Here is a 12,078-nt window from a genome sequence, read left to right on the forward strand (position 1 = left end):
GATCACATACTGAGAGTTGCCAGATATTGCTTCTAAATGGTGCATATATTCATACAGCAAATGAGATGTCCTCCACCCTGACAGTGGTACATGGGACAGAGGGTATTTCTGTACTGGGTTTCCTGACATTGATTTTTAAGCAGTGTGACATATGCAGAAGTTAACATTTCTTTAATGCTGGGATGACCATGTAGCAAACTGCAAATATAAGTAACATGCCGTGTGTGTGGGATTAAGTGGAGAACAATGGCAATGCATGTGTGACTACTGTGTTAAGGCTTAACATCACCAAAGTTTGTGTGATAAACAATTTTAGGATTTATTAGAAGCTCACACACACAGAGCTATGACAGGATCACATTTTGTGTAATGTACAGGTGATATAAAGCAACTATTATAAGGAAGTCAGAAAAAGTGTGAGTTTAACAGAAAATGAATAAGAACTTTTCATATTGTTCAAGTACTGTGGATTTTTCATGAGGTCAGTATACAAGCCCTTTATCATGGTGCATTTCATTCTGATACTGTAAATAATGCATGGTATGTACTTACTTTCTGTCCTATCAACAGCAGTGCTACACCTGCCTGATAAAATAATTTCAAGTAAGCGTGATGTACTGTCAATCCCCTGCTTCACAATGTGCAGGCTGTTTGATTTTTCAAGTGAAATTAATGCAACATTTTTATGTCATCAGTAATAGAAACTCTTAAAAGTGTCATATTCTACTGTCACTAAAGCAAGTGCTGATTTGTATTATCATATTAAGATTGGCTCAGTTGTGAGTTTGTTTTACCTAGACATTAAAGCATGACCTTCGGTACTGTGCCTGCCTGCTTATTTTTTCAGAGCTTTGTATACCCGGTCTCACCACTGTGGTATGAGCAGTTTTATTGATTTATGGCTAGTCTTTCTGCAGTTGACTGTGTTGGAACCAACTGGTACTTTTCAGTTCTACAATACACTGACACTATAAGTTTTAGATTTTTAAAAAGTGTATTTTTTTAATGGCATTGCTCTTAACAGAATACTTTTGTTACATTTTGTAAAAATGCAATGAAGATTGAATAAAACCACTAAACTTTATTTCTGCTCTGTTTGACAGTTGAGAAACAAATTGCTTAATTAAATATCTACAGATCAAAATAATATATTTAAAATTGGGGCATAAATATCAGGAAGTGTCCATTTTCTTTATTTATTGTACATCTGGCAAATATGTACTTTTCAACCAACTGTTGTCACTTAATAATCAGAATTAAGAATGCTATGTGACCAAGTGAAACTTTTTATAAACTATTTTTTTCTCCTTTTTTGCAGTGTACAGATCTTGGGCCAGTTTTATAACCCTACCTTCCAGTACTCCAGGAATTTTTCAAAGGCTTTGGCTTTTCCTTTTAAGAAGAGCTGACAGGTGCTACCACCCACTGGATATGACTTTCTCCAGCAACAGTACACTAATAATTAATGCATGCAGTTCTTGAAGAAAATTATTTGCCATTGGCTTGGGACAAATTTTAAAGTTCCCTCACCCACACTACTAATGTATGCTAACTCTGGCCCAACCTCTACCTCTAACATTACAGATTGCATTACTACCCACACTACTAATGTAGGCTAACCCTGACCCCGCCCCTAACTCTAACACTACAGATTACATTACTACCCACACTACGAACGTATGCCAATCCTGACCCAACCCCTTATTCTAAACTACAGATTACATTGCATTACTACCCACAGTACTAATGTATGCTAACCCTGACACTACCCCTAGCTCTAACACTACAGATTGCATTACTACTCACACTACTAATGTATGCTAACCCTGACCCTACCCTAACTCTAACACTACAGATTACATTACTACCCTCAGTACTATTGTATGCAAACCCTGACCCTACTCCTAACTCTAACACTACAGATTGCGTTACTACCCACATTACTAATATATGCTAACCCTCACCCCGCCCCACCTCTAACACTACAGATTACATTACTACGCGCAGTACTAATGTATGCTAACCCTGACCCTAACCCTAACTCTAACACTGCATATTACATTACTACCCACACCACTAATATATGCTTACCCTGACCCCACCCTTAAATCTAACACTAGATATTACACTACCAACAGTACTAATGTATGCTAACACTGACCTTACCACAAACTCTAACACTGCAGATTACATTACTACCCACAGTACTAATGTATGCTAACCCTGACCCTACCCCTAACTCTAACACTACAGATTACATTACTACCCACACTACTAATGTATGCTAACCCTGACCATACCCCAAACTCTAACACTACAGATTATATTACTACCTTCAGTACTAATGTATGCTAACCATGACCCTACCCCTAACTCTAACACTACAGATAACATTACTACCCTCAGTACTAATGTATGCTAAACCTGACCCGACCCCTAACTCTAACACTACAGATTACATTACTACCCACATTACTAATGTATGCTAACCCTGACCCTACCCCAAACTCTAACACTACAGATTACATTACCACCCTCAGTACTAATGTATGCTAACCCTGACCCTACCCCCTAACTCTAACACTATAGATTACATTACTACCCTCAGTACTAATGTATGCTAACCCTGACCCTACCCCTAACTCTAACACTACAGATTACATTACTACCCTCAGTACTAATGTATGCTAATCCTGACCCTATCCCTAACTCTAACACTACAGATTACATTACTACCCACACTACTACTGTATGCTAACCCTGATCCCACCCTTAAGTCTAACACTAGAGTTTACACTACTGACAGTACTAATGTATGCTAACCCTTTACCTATCCCTAACTCTAACACTAAAGATTACATTACTCCCCACACTACTAATGTAGGCTAACCCTGATCCCACCCTTAAATCTAACACTAGAGATTACACTACTGACAGTACTAATGTATGCTAACCCTGACCCTACCCCAAACTCTAACACTACAGATTACATTACTACCCACACCACTAATGTATGCTAACCCTGACCTTACCCATAACTCTAACACTACAGATTACATTACTATCCTCAGTACTAATGTATACTAAACCTGATCCTATCCCTAACTCTAACACTACAGATTACATTACTACCCACACTACTAATGTAGGCTAACCCTGATCCTACCCTTAAATCTAACACTAGAGATTACACTACTGACAGTACTAATGTATGCTAACCCAGACCCTACCCCTAACTCTAACACTACAAATTACATTACTACCCTCAGTACTGATGTATGCTAACCCTGACCCTACCCATAACTCTAGCACTACAGATTACATTACTACCCACACTACTAATGTATGCTAACCCTGACCCTACCCCTAACTCTAACACTACAGATAACATTACTACCCACACTACTAATGTATGCTAAGCCTGACCCTACCCCATAACTCTAACACTACAGATAACATTACTACCCACACTACTAATGTAGGCTAACCCTGATCCTACCCTTAAATCTAACACTAGAGATTACACTACTGACAGTACTAATGTATGCTAACCCTGACCCTACCCCTAACTCTAACACTACAGATTACATTACTACCCTCAGTACTAATGTATGCTAACCTTGAGCCCATTTCTATCTCTAACACTACAGTTTACATTATTAAAAACATTTCCCTAAAAACACTTGATCTTAGTTTTGTAGCTGGAGTATAGGATATAGTTTTTTTTTTCTAAGCATTATTCAATGTTTTATAATTCAATATTAGTAGTATTCAGTGTCTTGCACATTCAGTCTTTTATTTGATTATTTGAGGTTCAGTGTTTTCAGTATTACACATTTTAAGATGTAACCATATACATGTACATATATATAACTATCTACATCTATAACTGTATATATTTATATATATATCCACTTAAAACATATAATGTCAGAGATATCCTTACTTGTATGGGGTCCAGTGTGGAGAGAGAGTTTTACTAACTTGCTTTTTAAAGATGCTTCCAGGGTTTCATGCTGAATTTCACACCCGAGATGAATGTCTGTGCTGCTGTTTGCTGTTAGCGTGGTTATATTTAACATGCTTATAACAGTATATGTTCCATCTTCATTCCTCGCAAAGTTGCAGCTGATTTCATTCTCGTACTTTTCTTGCCCGCTGATTATCCATGTTGCATTAAGGGAAGCAGGGAAGAACCCATGTGACATGCACTGAAGCTGAATAAGGCTGTCTTCATCAGAGTCCAAGATTTCAGCCATCAGGGAGGGCCTAGTAGGCTGGCCTTAATTTGAAAAAAAAAAACGTGCAAGATTAATACAGCTTTACTTATACAATTAGTAAATAAATGGAGAGCTGACCTATGACAGCACTCATCACATCACATTATTTTATCCACCATACCACCTCTACTGTTTCCAGGTAATCTCAGTAATGCTGTAGTTGTGTAAAAATAAGTATCACAGTAAGAGAAGAAGATAAGGGATTCATCTAGCATACCCGCACCATCTACATACACAATGTGACCTTCTCTGTGAGCTTTATTCTTCTAAGGTGCTAACTTAATTTGCCCTGTTATCATCTCATGTACTTTAGCTCCATTACTTTCGCTGATTATTTCTTTCCCTGACACACTTATCTGAATACCGTTGACCTTACTTTTTCACTTTACATGACTGTCAGGTCAATTTAAGTTGATGTAATGATTGAGTACAATGCCCCAATCAGAATGTATCTGACCCGACACCTGCAGCAGCTGGAAAGGCCCCAAAAGTTCCTCACCAAAAGGATAAAGGGTCTCAAAAATATGTCTTATGCTGCCCGACTGAAAGAACTCCAGCTCTATTCAGTCTCATACCGCTTGCTCAGAGGTGACCTGTGCCTGACATATAAGGCCATGTCAAACCCAGATTTGATGAATATGCTTCACCTCAAAAAATCTAGATCCCTCAGAACCACAAGGGCGGGAGACTTAAACCTTGACACGGTTATTAATAGAACGTGCTGGAGGGACAAATTCATCACCCAGAGACTCCCTATGCTGTGGAACAAAATCCCGGTACATGTGAGGCAGAGCACCTTGCTGGCCTTGTTCAAGAGGAATCTTGACCAATGGATGGGAGATCGCAGATATACCCCAGGGATTACTTCAGTGTCACTGCTTGACAGAGGCACAGCAAAATAATAGGCATAGTTTTATTCAAACTAAAGGGGTGGCGAAAGCCACATAACTATGGGCTGGGCTTATAAATGCCCTTGGGCAGATAGCCTTGTATGAACCTATGAACCTAATCCTTAATATAAAAAAGTAATTTTGCATAACCCTATCAAACTTCAGCAATATTGATTTCTGTTTGCAAACACATGGCCAGACCTCAGCATTCTGGACAGACTGCTTTATATCATTTGCCTCTTTAATGTCTAATAAATTTAAGATCTTCACAATATGTCTTGTATCCCTTTAAATGTGTGTTTAGTATTTTGTTTAGTACTTTGATGTGCTTTTATTTTACTGCCTGGACCTACTGAGTTTGAATAATGGTAATTTTCCAAACTGTTTACAATCCTCTTCTTCCTAAGATAAAGACCTCAAAACTAAAAGTTGACTATAGGCAAAACCTCATTAAAGTTCTATATAACTGAAACACTGCCACATTTCAACTGCAGTCAGACATTTAACAGTACATCCCAGCACCCTGACAATCAAACTGTTTGCCTTGTTGTGCTGTTATTCCTGTATTACTATCACATCCCGCAGATATGGAATTATGAATTTGTCTTCTTTGCAGCAGATATATCACTTTACACTTTTTCAACACCTGGTGTGAAATGTTTGACCTCTGACATCCTTTTGAGGGTGTGTAGAGAGCAAATAGAAAAACTTGATAAAGGAAGGAATGGTGGCAGTAAAAGTTTTGGTCTAAATTGTTGTGATAGTCTGTCCTTGATTTTAGTACAGTTTTATTTAGAAGTATACATGTGGACAGATGCATTTCAGACATACTGTAAATATTGGATACCTGAGACTTCATGAATTAAAGGTTGTGTGCCTCATAAAAGTAGCAGTCATTGCATGCTGTTTTAGAGACAGTGTTTTTGAGATGGATGGCTTTTATAAAGAGTAAGCCATTTTTCAGTTGATGGGGATGTCATCCTCAGACTTTGGCATATACAAGTGTCAGTAAGGAGAGTCTTCTCCTAACTGAATGTTGTGGACACTCACACCCTCCAGAAAAAATGTTTTTTTTCCCTTGTGCACGTGTTTGTGTGTGTGTGTGTGTGTGTGTGTGTGTGTGTGTGTGTGTGTGTGTGTGTGTGTGTGTGTGTGTGTGTGGCTGAATGGGTTAGGTGGTCTGAGTATTGAAATTCCACTTTTGGTCATGCATTGTTCTATAAATGTCAATTGAAAAACAAGATATGCAGCCTAAAATGGCAGTGATTGTCGTCTTGTGCCATAGGCCCTTTCTTTTTCAGCATTTCACTGTGTAACTCTTTCCATTTTTTGAAAGTCCTTCTGCATAAACTTCAATCAGCAGTGTTTAAATATCCATTTTTCTGTCAATTACATGAAGTACATTCTTGCTTGGATTGCCATTAACAAAGAAAACAATGAATATTAATCCTTCGTCTTCCAGAACCATAAATGAAAAGTACAGTTGTGCAAGTTGTACTTAACTATAACAGTAGATGTTCAAATTATTCACTGCTGCAGTAGCCTCTGGGTTGTATCCTATCAAGAATACAGCAAATGACCAGCTTCCAACTTTCACCCCTTCCCACACTGTCACTCTGGCTGGTTATAAGTTGAACCCTTTTTGAAGAGATTTATGTAAATGGCCAGAGTGACTAAAAACCTTTAAGGCTTTCTTGCCCCTCAACAATAATATGGGGAACTCATCCTGAATTGACCAAATATAAACAACAAAAAATACACTATGTATCTCATAAAAACTATTTACAAGAAGGGTAAGGAAGGTGGATATGGCTACTGCAATAGTGAAAAATGTGAATACCTCCTGTGAGAGTTATGTGCAACTTATCTAACTGTAGTGTGTCCATCATTCACACTGCTGCAGTAGTGAAAAAGGTGAACATGTACTGTGAGAGTTAGTGCAACTTATCTAATTGTACTGTGTCCATCTTTCGCACTGCTGCAGTAGCCCATGGGCAGATTACCATAGCTTTATCCATCCTGGGTGGAGGAGGAAGGATAAGACTCCAGGTACCCCTGGAGAATGGTCCTTGCAAAGCCTGCTCTGGAAAAGGTATCCAGCTTGTAGTGCTTTGTAAATGTATGGATAGAGGACCAAGTTGCTACATCTGAAATGCTGTGCTTCTAGTGTCCACCTCTTTCCAGTATGCCATTGTAGAAGTTAGGGCCCTAGTAGAGTGTGTCTTAACAGTGCCTGGAATGGATTTTCCATGGTGAAAATAAAATAAATAAATAAACAATAGCTGGAGACAGTCACTCTGAACTAGTCTGTTTACATAGATGTTGGCCTTTTTTAGTCCCAGAAAATCTGGTTAGCTTTCCCCAAAGACTTAGTTCTGTCAAGACATTACCTGAGTTAACTATGCACATCTAGAGCAAGTAGAATAGTTTCTCCCTTGTTTTTAGGATTCAGATAGAAAACAGGAAGACTGATGGTTTAATTCAATGTAAACTCTTAAATGGCTTTGGACATAAAAGAGGGGTTTCTGCATACAGTGACCATATCTCTATGAAAATCTGATAGGGTTCACCCACCATGAAAGCTTGCAACTCAGTTAATTTTCATCCAGATGTCAGAGCAATTGGAAGAGCTGTTGTCCAATTGAATAAACTTTGACTGGCAGATTCAAATTGTGACATGGTTAATTTTTCTAGCAAAAAACTGAGATCTTATTGAGGAGAAACCTGTTTACATGGAAGTCTCAGGAATAAAACTATTTTTTAAAGAACTGTTTCAAAACAAATAGAGAAGAAAGAGTGAGAGCAATGGGTAGACATGCAGAAATGGCTGCAAGATGCACCTTAATAGAGGCATAATATAGGCCAGAGGATAGTAACTCACACAAATGTTTAAGCACCAGTGGTACAAGATCCCTAATGGATCCCTGGTAATTGGCTAGGCACCAACTAGAAAATCTCTTCTACTTGCCAAAATATGATTGTCTAGTAGCACATTTTCTTGCCTCCTTTAGTACCTGCTGCACATCCTCATGAAAGAGGTGCCCAAAGGTATCAAAATTGAATTATCCAGGCAGTCAGCTGAAGTTATTTCATTTTCAGGTGTATCAACCTCCACTTGTCTTTCCAGTCTATGAGGAAGCTTGTGGTAATTGCCTCTGGCCAGTTCATTAAGAAAGGAGAGCCAGATTTGCCTGGGCCAGAAGGCAGTCTCAACAATAATTTCTGGAGAGTCTGAATCTTTAGTATTAGCCTAGAAATCATTGGAAAGGGTGAACATGCATATAGGAACATCCCCAACCAGGGGAATGACAGAACATCTGTTTTTGTGGTTTTCTTCCAGCGATTCCTTGAATGGAACATGTTTAATTGTTAGTTTTGAAAGAAGGTGAACAGATCTTCTTGAGGTGTTCCCCACATCTGGATAAAGTCATTGAAGACCATTGTGTTCAGAGTTCTCACTCATGAGGGTCTGCCTAGGATCTGCTTAGCTTGTCTGCCATTATGTTTTGCTCTGACAATATATAAGAAGCTTGAAGAGTTTAGGAATGCTGAAGAGCTAACTCCCAAGCTATCACTGACAGGCAGACTAGAGGGTGCTATCTGGTGCCCATTTGTTTGTTTATGTACCACATTACCATGTTGTTATTTGTTATGATCTGTAAAGCACCTGTGCTCCACAGACAATGCAGGGACCTTATCACATGGCTCACTGCCAATGTATCTTTTGCACTGATGTGCTTTGATCTTCTGAACTGTCCCACAGTCCTTGCCCTTTATCCCCACTGAAACTGCTCCACAAACAAAATCTTGGAATAGGTTAAGACAGATTGTGTTGGGGTGGGTGGAGAAAAAGGGAAACCTTGATTCTCAGCCATCTGATTCAAGTAAGATCTTCCTTCAGGTGACTGAGAAGCAGAAATTCTCTCAAACTATTGGCACATATAAGCATAAATTTCCACATATAGTCCTGTTAATTGAGAATTCTAAAGGTTAAAGTGGAGGAAGAAAATTTATCTTAACCACCCTGTCCAGATGTTTGCCCTCTTTATCCCAAAGAACTGAGTTGGAGGTGATACGGCATCTGTTCTCATTAGGAGCAGAGAGAAAGACATCAGCTGGGTCTTTTCGAAGATAAAAAATAAATTTGTTAGCTTGAAACTATATGCAATTTAGCTGCCTTTTTACACATAGTTGAGAGTCAGGATTATTGCAGGCAGCATTAAAAGCATCTTTCAAGGCTGACACAATAGAAGGAATGGATGCAGTACACATGGCTTGATCTAATAAATCAAAATATCTGCTCAACTCAGGGGGAACATTCACCTGTTATCAAGCAACTGCATCCTTCAGTCTGGAGGCAGACTCAAATAGGAGAAAGTTTCCAAATGTACAAATTCAGACTCGTTCTTCAAAGAATTACAGTATTGAGCTTTGGACCCTTAAGGTCACATTAACCTGTTTTTGTCTAGATCAGAACCCTCAGAACAAACATCTTCTTCCTTTGGAGTAGAGGAGTAAGCAACAACATGAGGCACTTGACATCCAGGATTAAAATATTGCAACACACTCTAACCTATCATAATGACATCATTTTAATCTACAGAAGACATGCCCTTGTCACCAAAATGATTAATTTTCTGTTTTTTTTTCACCTTGGAACAGCCAAAGAGGACATTTCTGATACCCAGTCTATGATGGCTGGCAAGGCTGCAGCAGACGAATTCGAGGAAAGCAGTAAGTGGTCTGAGGTCGCAGCAGCGGTCACTGTAGAGTCATCTACCACTGGCTGAGGCACAGACTGAGTTAATACTAAGAGCAAGAGCTTGCACTTTAACTGTTTTTAATTTTAAGTACGTTTGAGGAAGGTCTGATCCCTCCACCAATGCAGCTCTGACTTGATAAAGCTGAAGACTGGAATATGAAAATCTGCTGAGTGAGAGTGTTGGTCCACATACTTTTTAAGTCGAACTTAGACTTTGTCATATGTAACCGCATATGTCACCTGACAAAGGGAATCATGAGAATAATAGAAGACATAAGGCCTGGAATCCTGAGAAATTCTCTGTCTGTAGCTAAAGACTATTGACAAAAGTACAGGAAAACTTCCAGATACAAATCCACTTTCGATCAAAACAGGAATGCCTTTTGAGCCACAGTGTCTATTAGGCTAACTGTAATAAGACACTTGCCACAAATCCAAATGTACACTGTATCAAGTGACTTGCTAGAACTACAATACTACATAGTAAGTGCTTAATCAATTCAGCAACCATGAAATAAATTACAATAGTCTGAATGCCAGTACTGTAAGAAAGCATCATCTTCATACCCCCAACTCCTTGTGCCTGGGGTGGCTGTCCCCTTTATCCCATCCCATCTATGATTCTGGATGAAAGAGCTTTGTTTCACAAATTTAAAACTACAGCATTTTTAAATATTTTGTTTAAGCATGCTTTCTTTACATCAGTTATTTGCAACGTTTAAATCAAGCTGCAGTGAAGTGGTATAGGAAACTGAGCAAACATTAAGACATAGCTTGCAATGATCAGCAAGTGTACTTAGCCATAGGTCTAGATTGTTGGTATGAACATTGGGGAGGTAGATACTGAATAGGAGAGTTTCCAGTGCAGAGCCCTGATGGATACCACCGGTCATCTTTTAACTTTTTGAGGTGGCTCCAACTACTTTAACTATGTTTGTTATGTTTGACAGCCAGTTTATTATCCACCTCACAATACCAGGGTTTATGTTTAGGACACTGAATGTTTTGAAAATATCAGTATGGAGAATGGTGTTATAGGCTTTAGCCAGGTTGAGTTGTGCTGTGTAAACTATGCAGTTGCCATTCACAACTTTTTCGACCATTCTGAAGAAGTTTACTTGGTTCAATAAGCATGATCTACTCTTTATGAAGCTGAATTGGTGAGTTATCAAAGCAGTAAGATTTTCAATCGCTAAGTTTATAAAGTCGGATATGATGCATTGCATGGCTTTTCAAATTACACTAGTTAACTTAATGGGTCTGTTGTTACCAGGGTCACAGGTATGGTTATCATTGTACAAGGGCATTGCAATAGCCATTTTTATATGCTTCAGGAACATACCTAGTGGATGGCTACGACTGAAAGGATTTAAGAGAGGTTCTGATAAGACATTCTTGACACTGGCAATTAGGTATCCAGGAATACTAGTGGGCATGGTGGTAGTTTTAACCTTAGAGAAGACAGTTATGGCTTACTTTATGGTATATTTTGGAGAACGTTTGGACTCATTACTTTTTTAACTTTCTGTGGCTGTAGCTGGCTAGAAGTGGAACTGAATATATCTACTAGTATACTGGAAATATCCTTTGAGTTTATGCACATATTGTTATTCTGGATTAGATAATTGTTGGGTGATTTTCATAGTTTCCCATCTCAGCTTAAAAGCAATTTCTAATTATCCTCAGGTTCTGCTGCTCTTTTCAGTTCCTGCTTGGTTTTAACCTTCCTAATTGTGGTTTTTAGTTTTTTATTCTTTTTTCAAAGTAAGTCCTTTAGGTGGGCAGACTGCAATTTGTTGTAGTCATTTAGTTTTTTTTCCCTTTTATTGTAGTTATTATATATGTTGGTTGACCAACAAGGTGGCTTATTTTTAAATTCCTCATTATATTTGCTATACACATCTTAGTAAATATGAACAAAACTCTGAGCTACAAGTGACATTGTGGCTACAACAGAATTGCAAAAGCTTATCCTAGAAGTTTCACATTTTACCTTTTTAAAATGCTTAACTCAGAACTGTTCAATAAGCATTTATTTGTGACTTTGACTGAGAAGACCACTGTTTCATTATTGATTTTACCAGGGATCAAGATAAAATAAGTGGCATGCAGAATGATGCCTTAATTGGCAATACCTTGATGGGTA

The 12,078-nt window shown here is 38.4% G+C and overlaps 1 protein-coding gene across 2 annotated transcripts in view; it reads right to left on the bottom strand.

Annotated features, from left to right (window-relative positions):
- The window catches only part of LOC122801418 (tyrosine-protein phosphatase non-receptor type substrate 1-like), a 256,652-nt gene that overhangs the window by 64,228 nt on the left and 180,346 nt on the right, over positions 1-12,078 (bottom strand). For both annotated transcript variants that reach the window (XM_044070932.1, XM_044070933.1), the window contains one exon: positions 3,947-4,282. In XM_044070932.1, the coding sequence (XP_043926867.1) occupies positions 3,947-4,282 (336 nt within the window). The remainder of the gene's footprint in view (positions 1-3,946; positions 4,283-12,078) is intronic.

Source organism: Protopterus annectens, chromosome 4.part1 (genome assembly GCF_019279795.1).
Source record: "Protopterus annectens isolate FY-2018-M chromosome 4.part1, PAN1.0, whole genome shotgun sequence".
Classification (NCBI taxonomy): Eukaryota; Metazoa; Chordata; order Ceratodontiformes; family Protopteridae; genus Protopterus; species Protopterus annectens.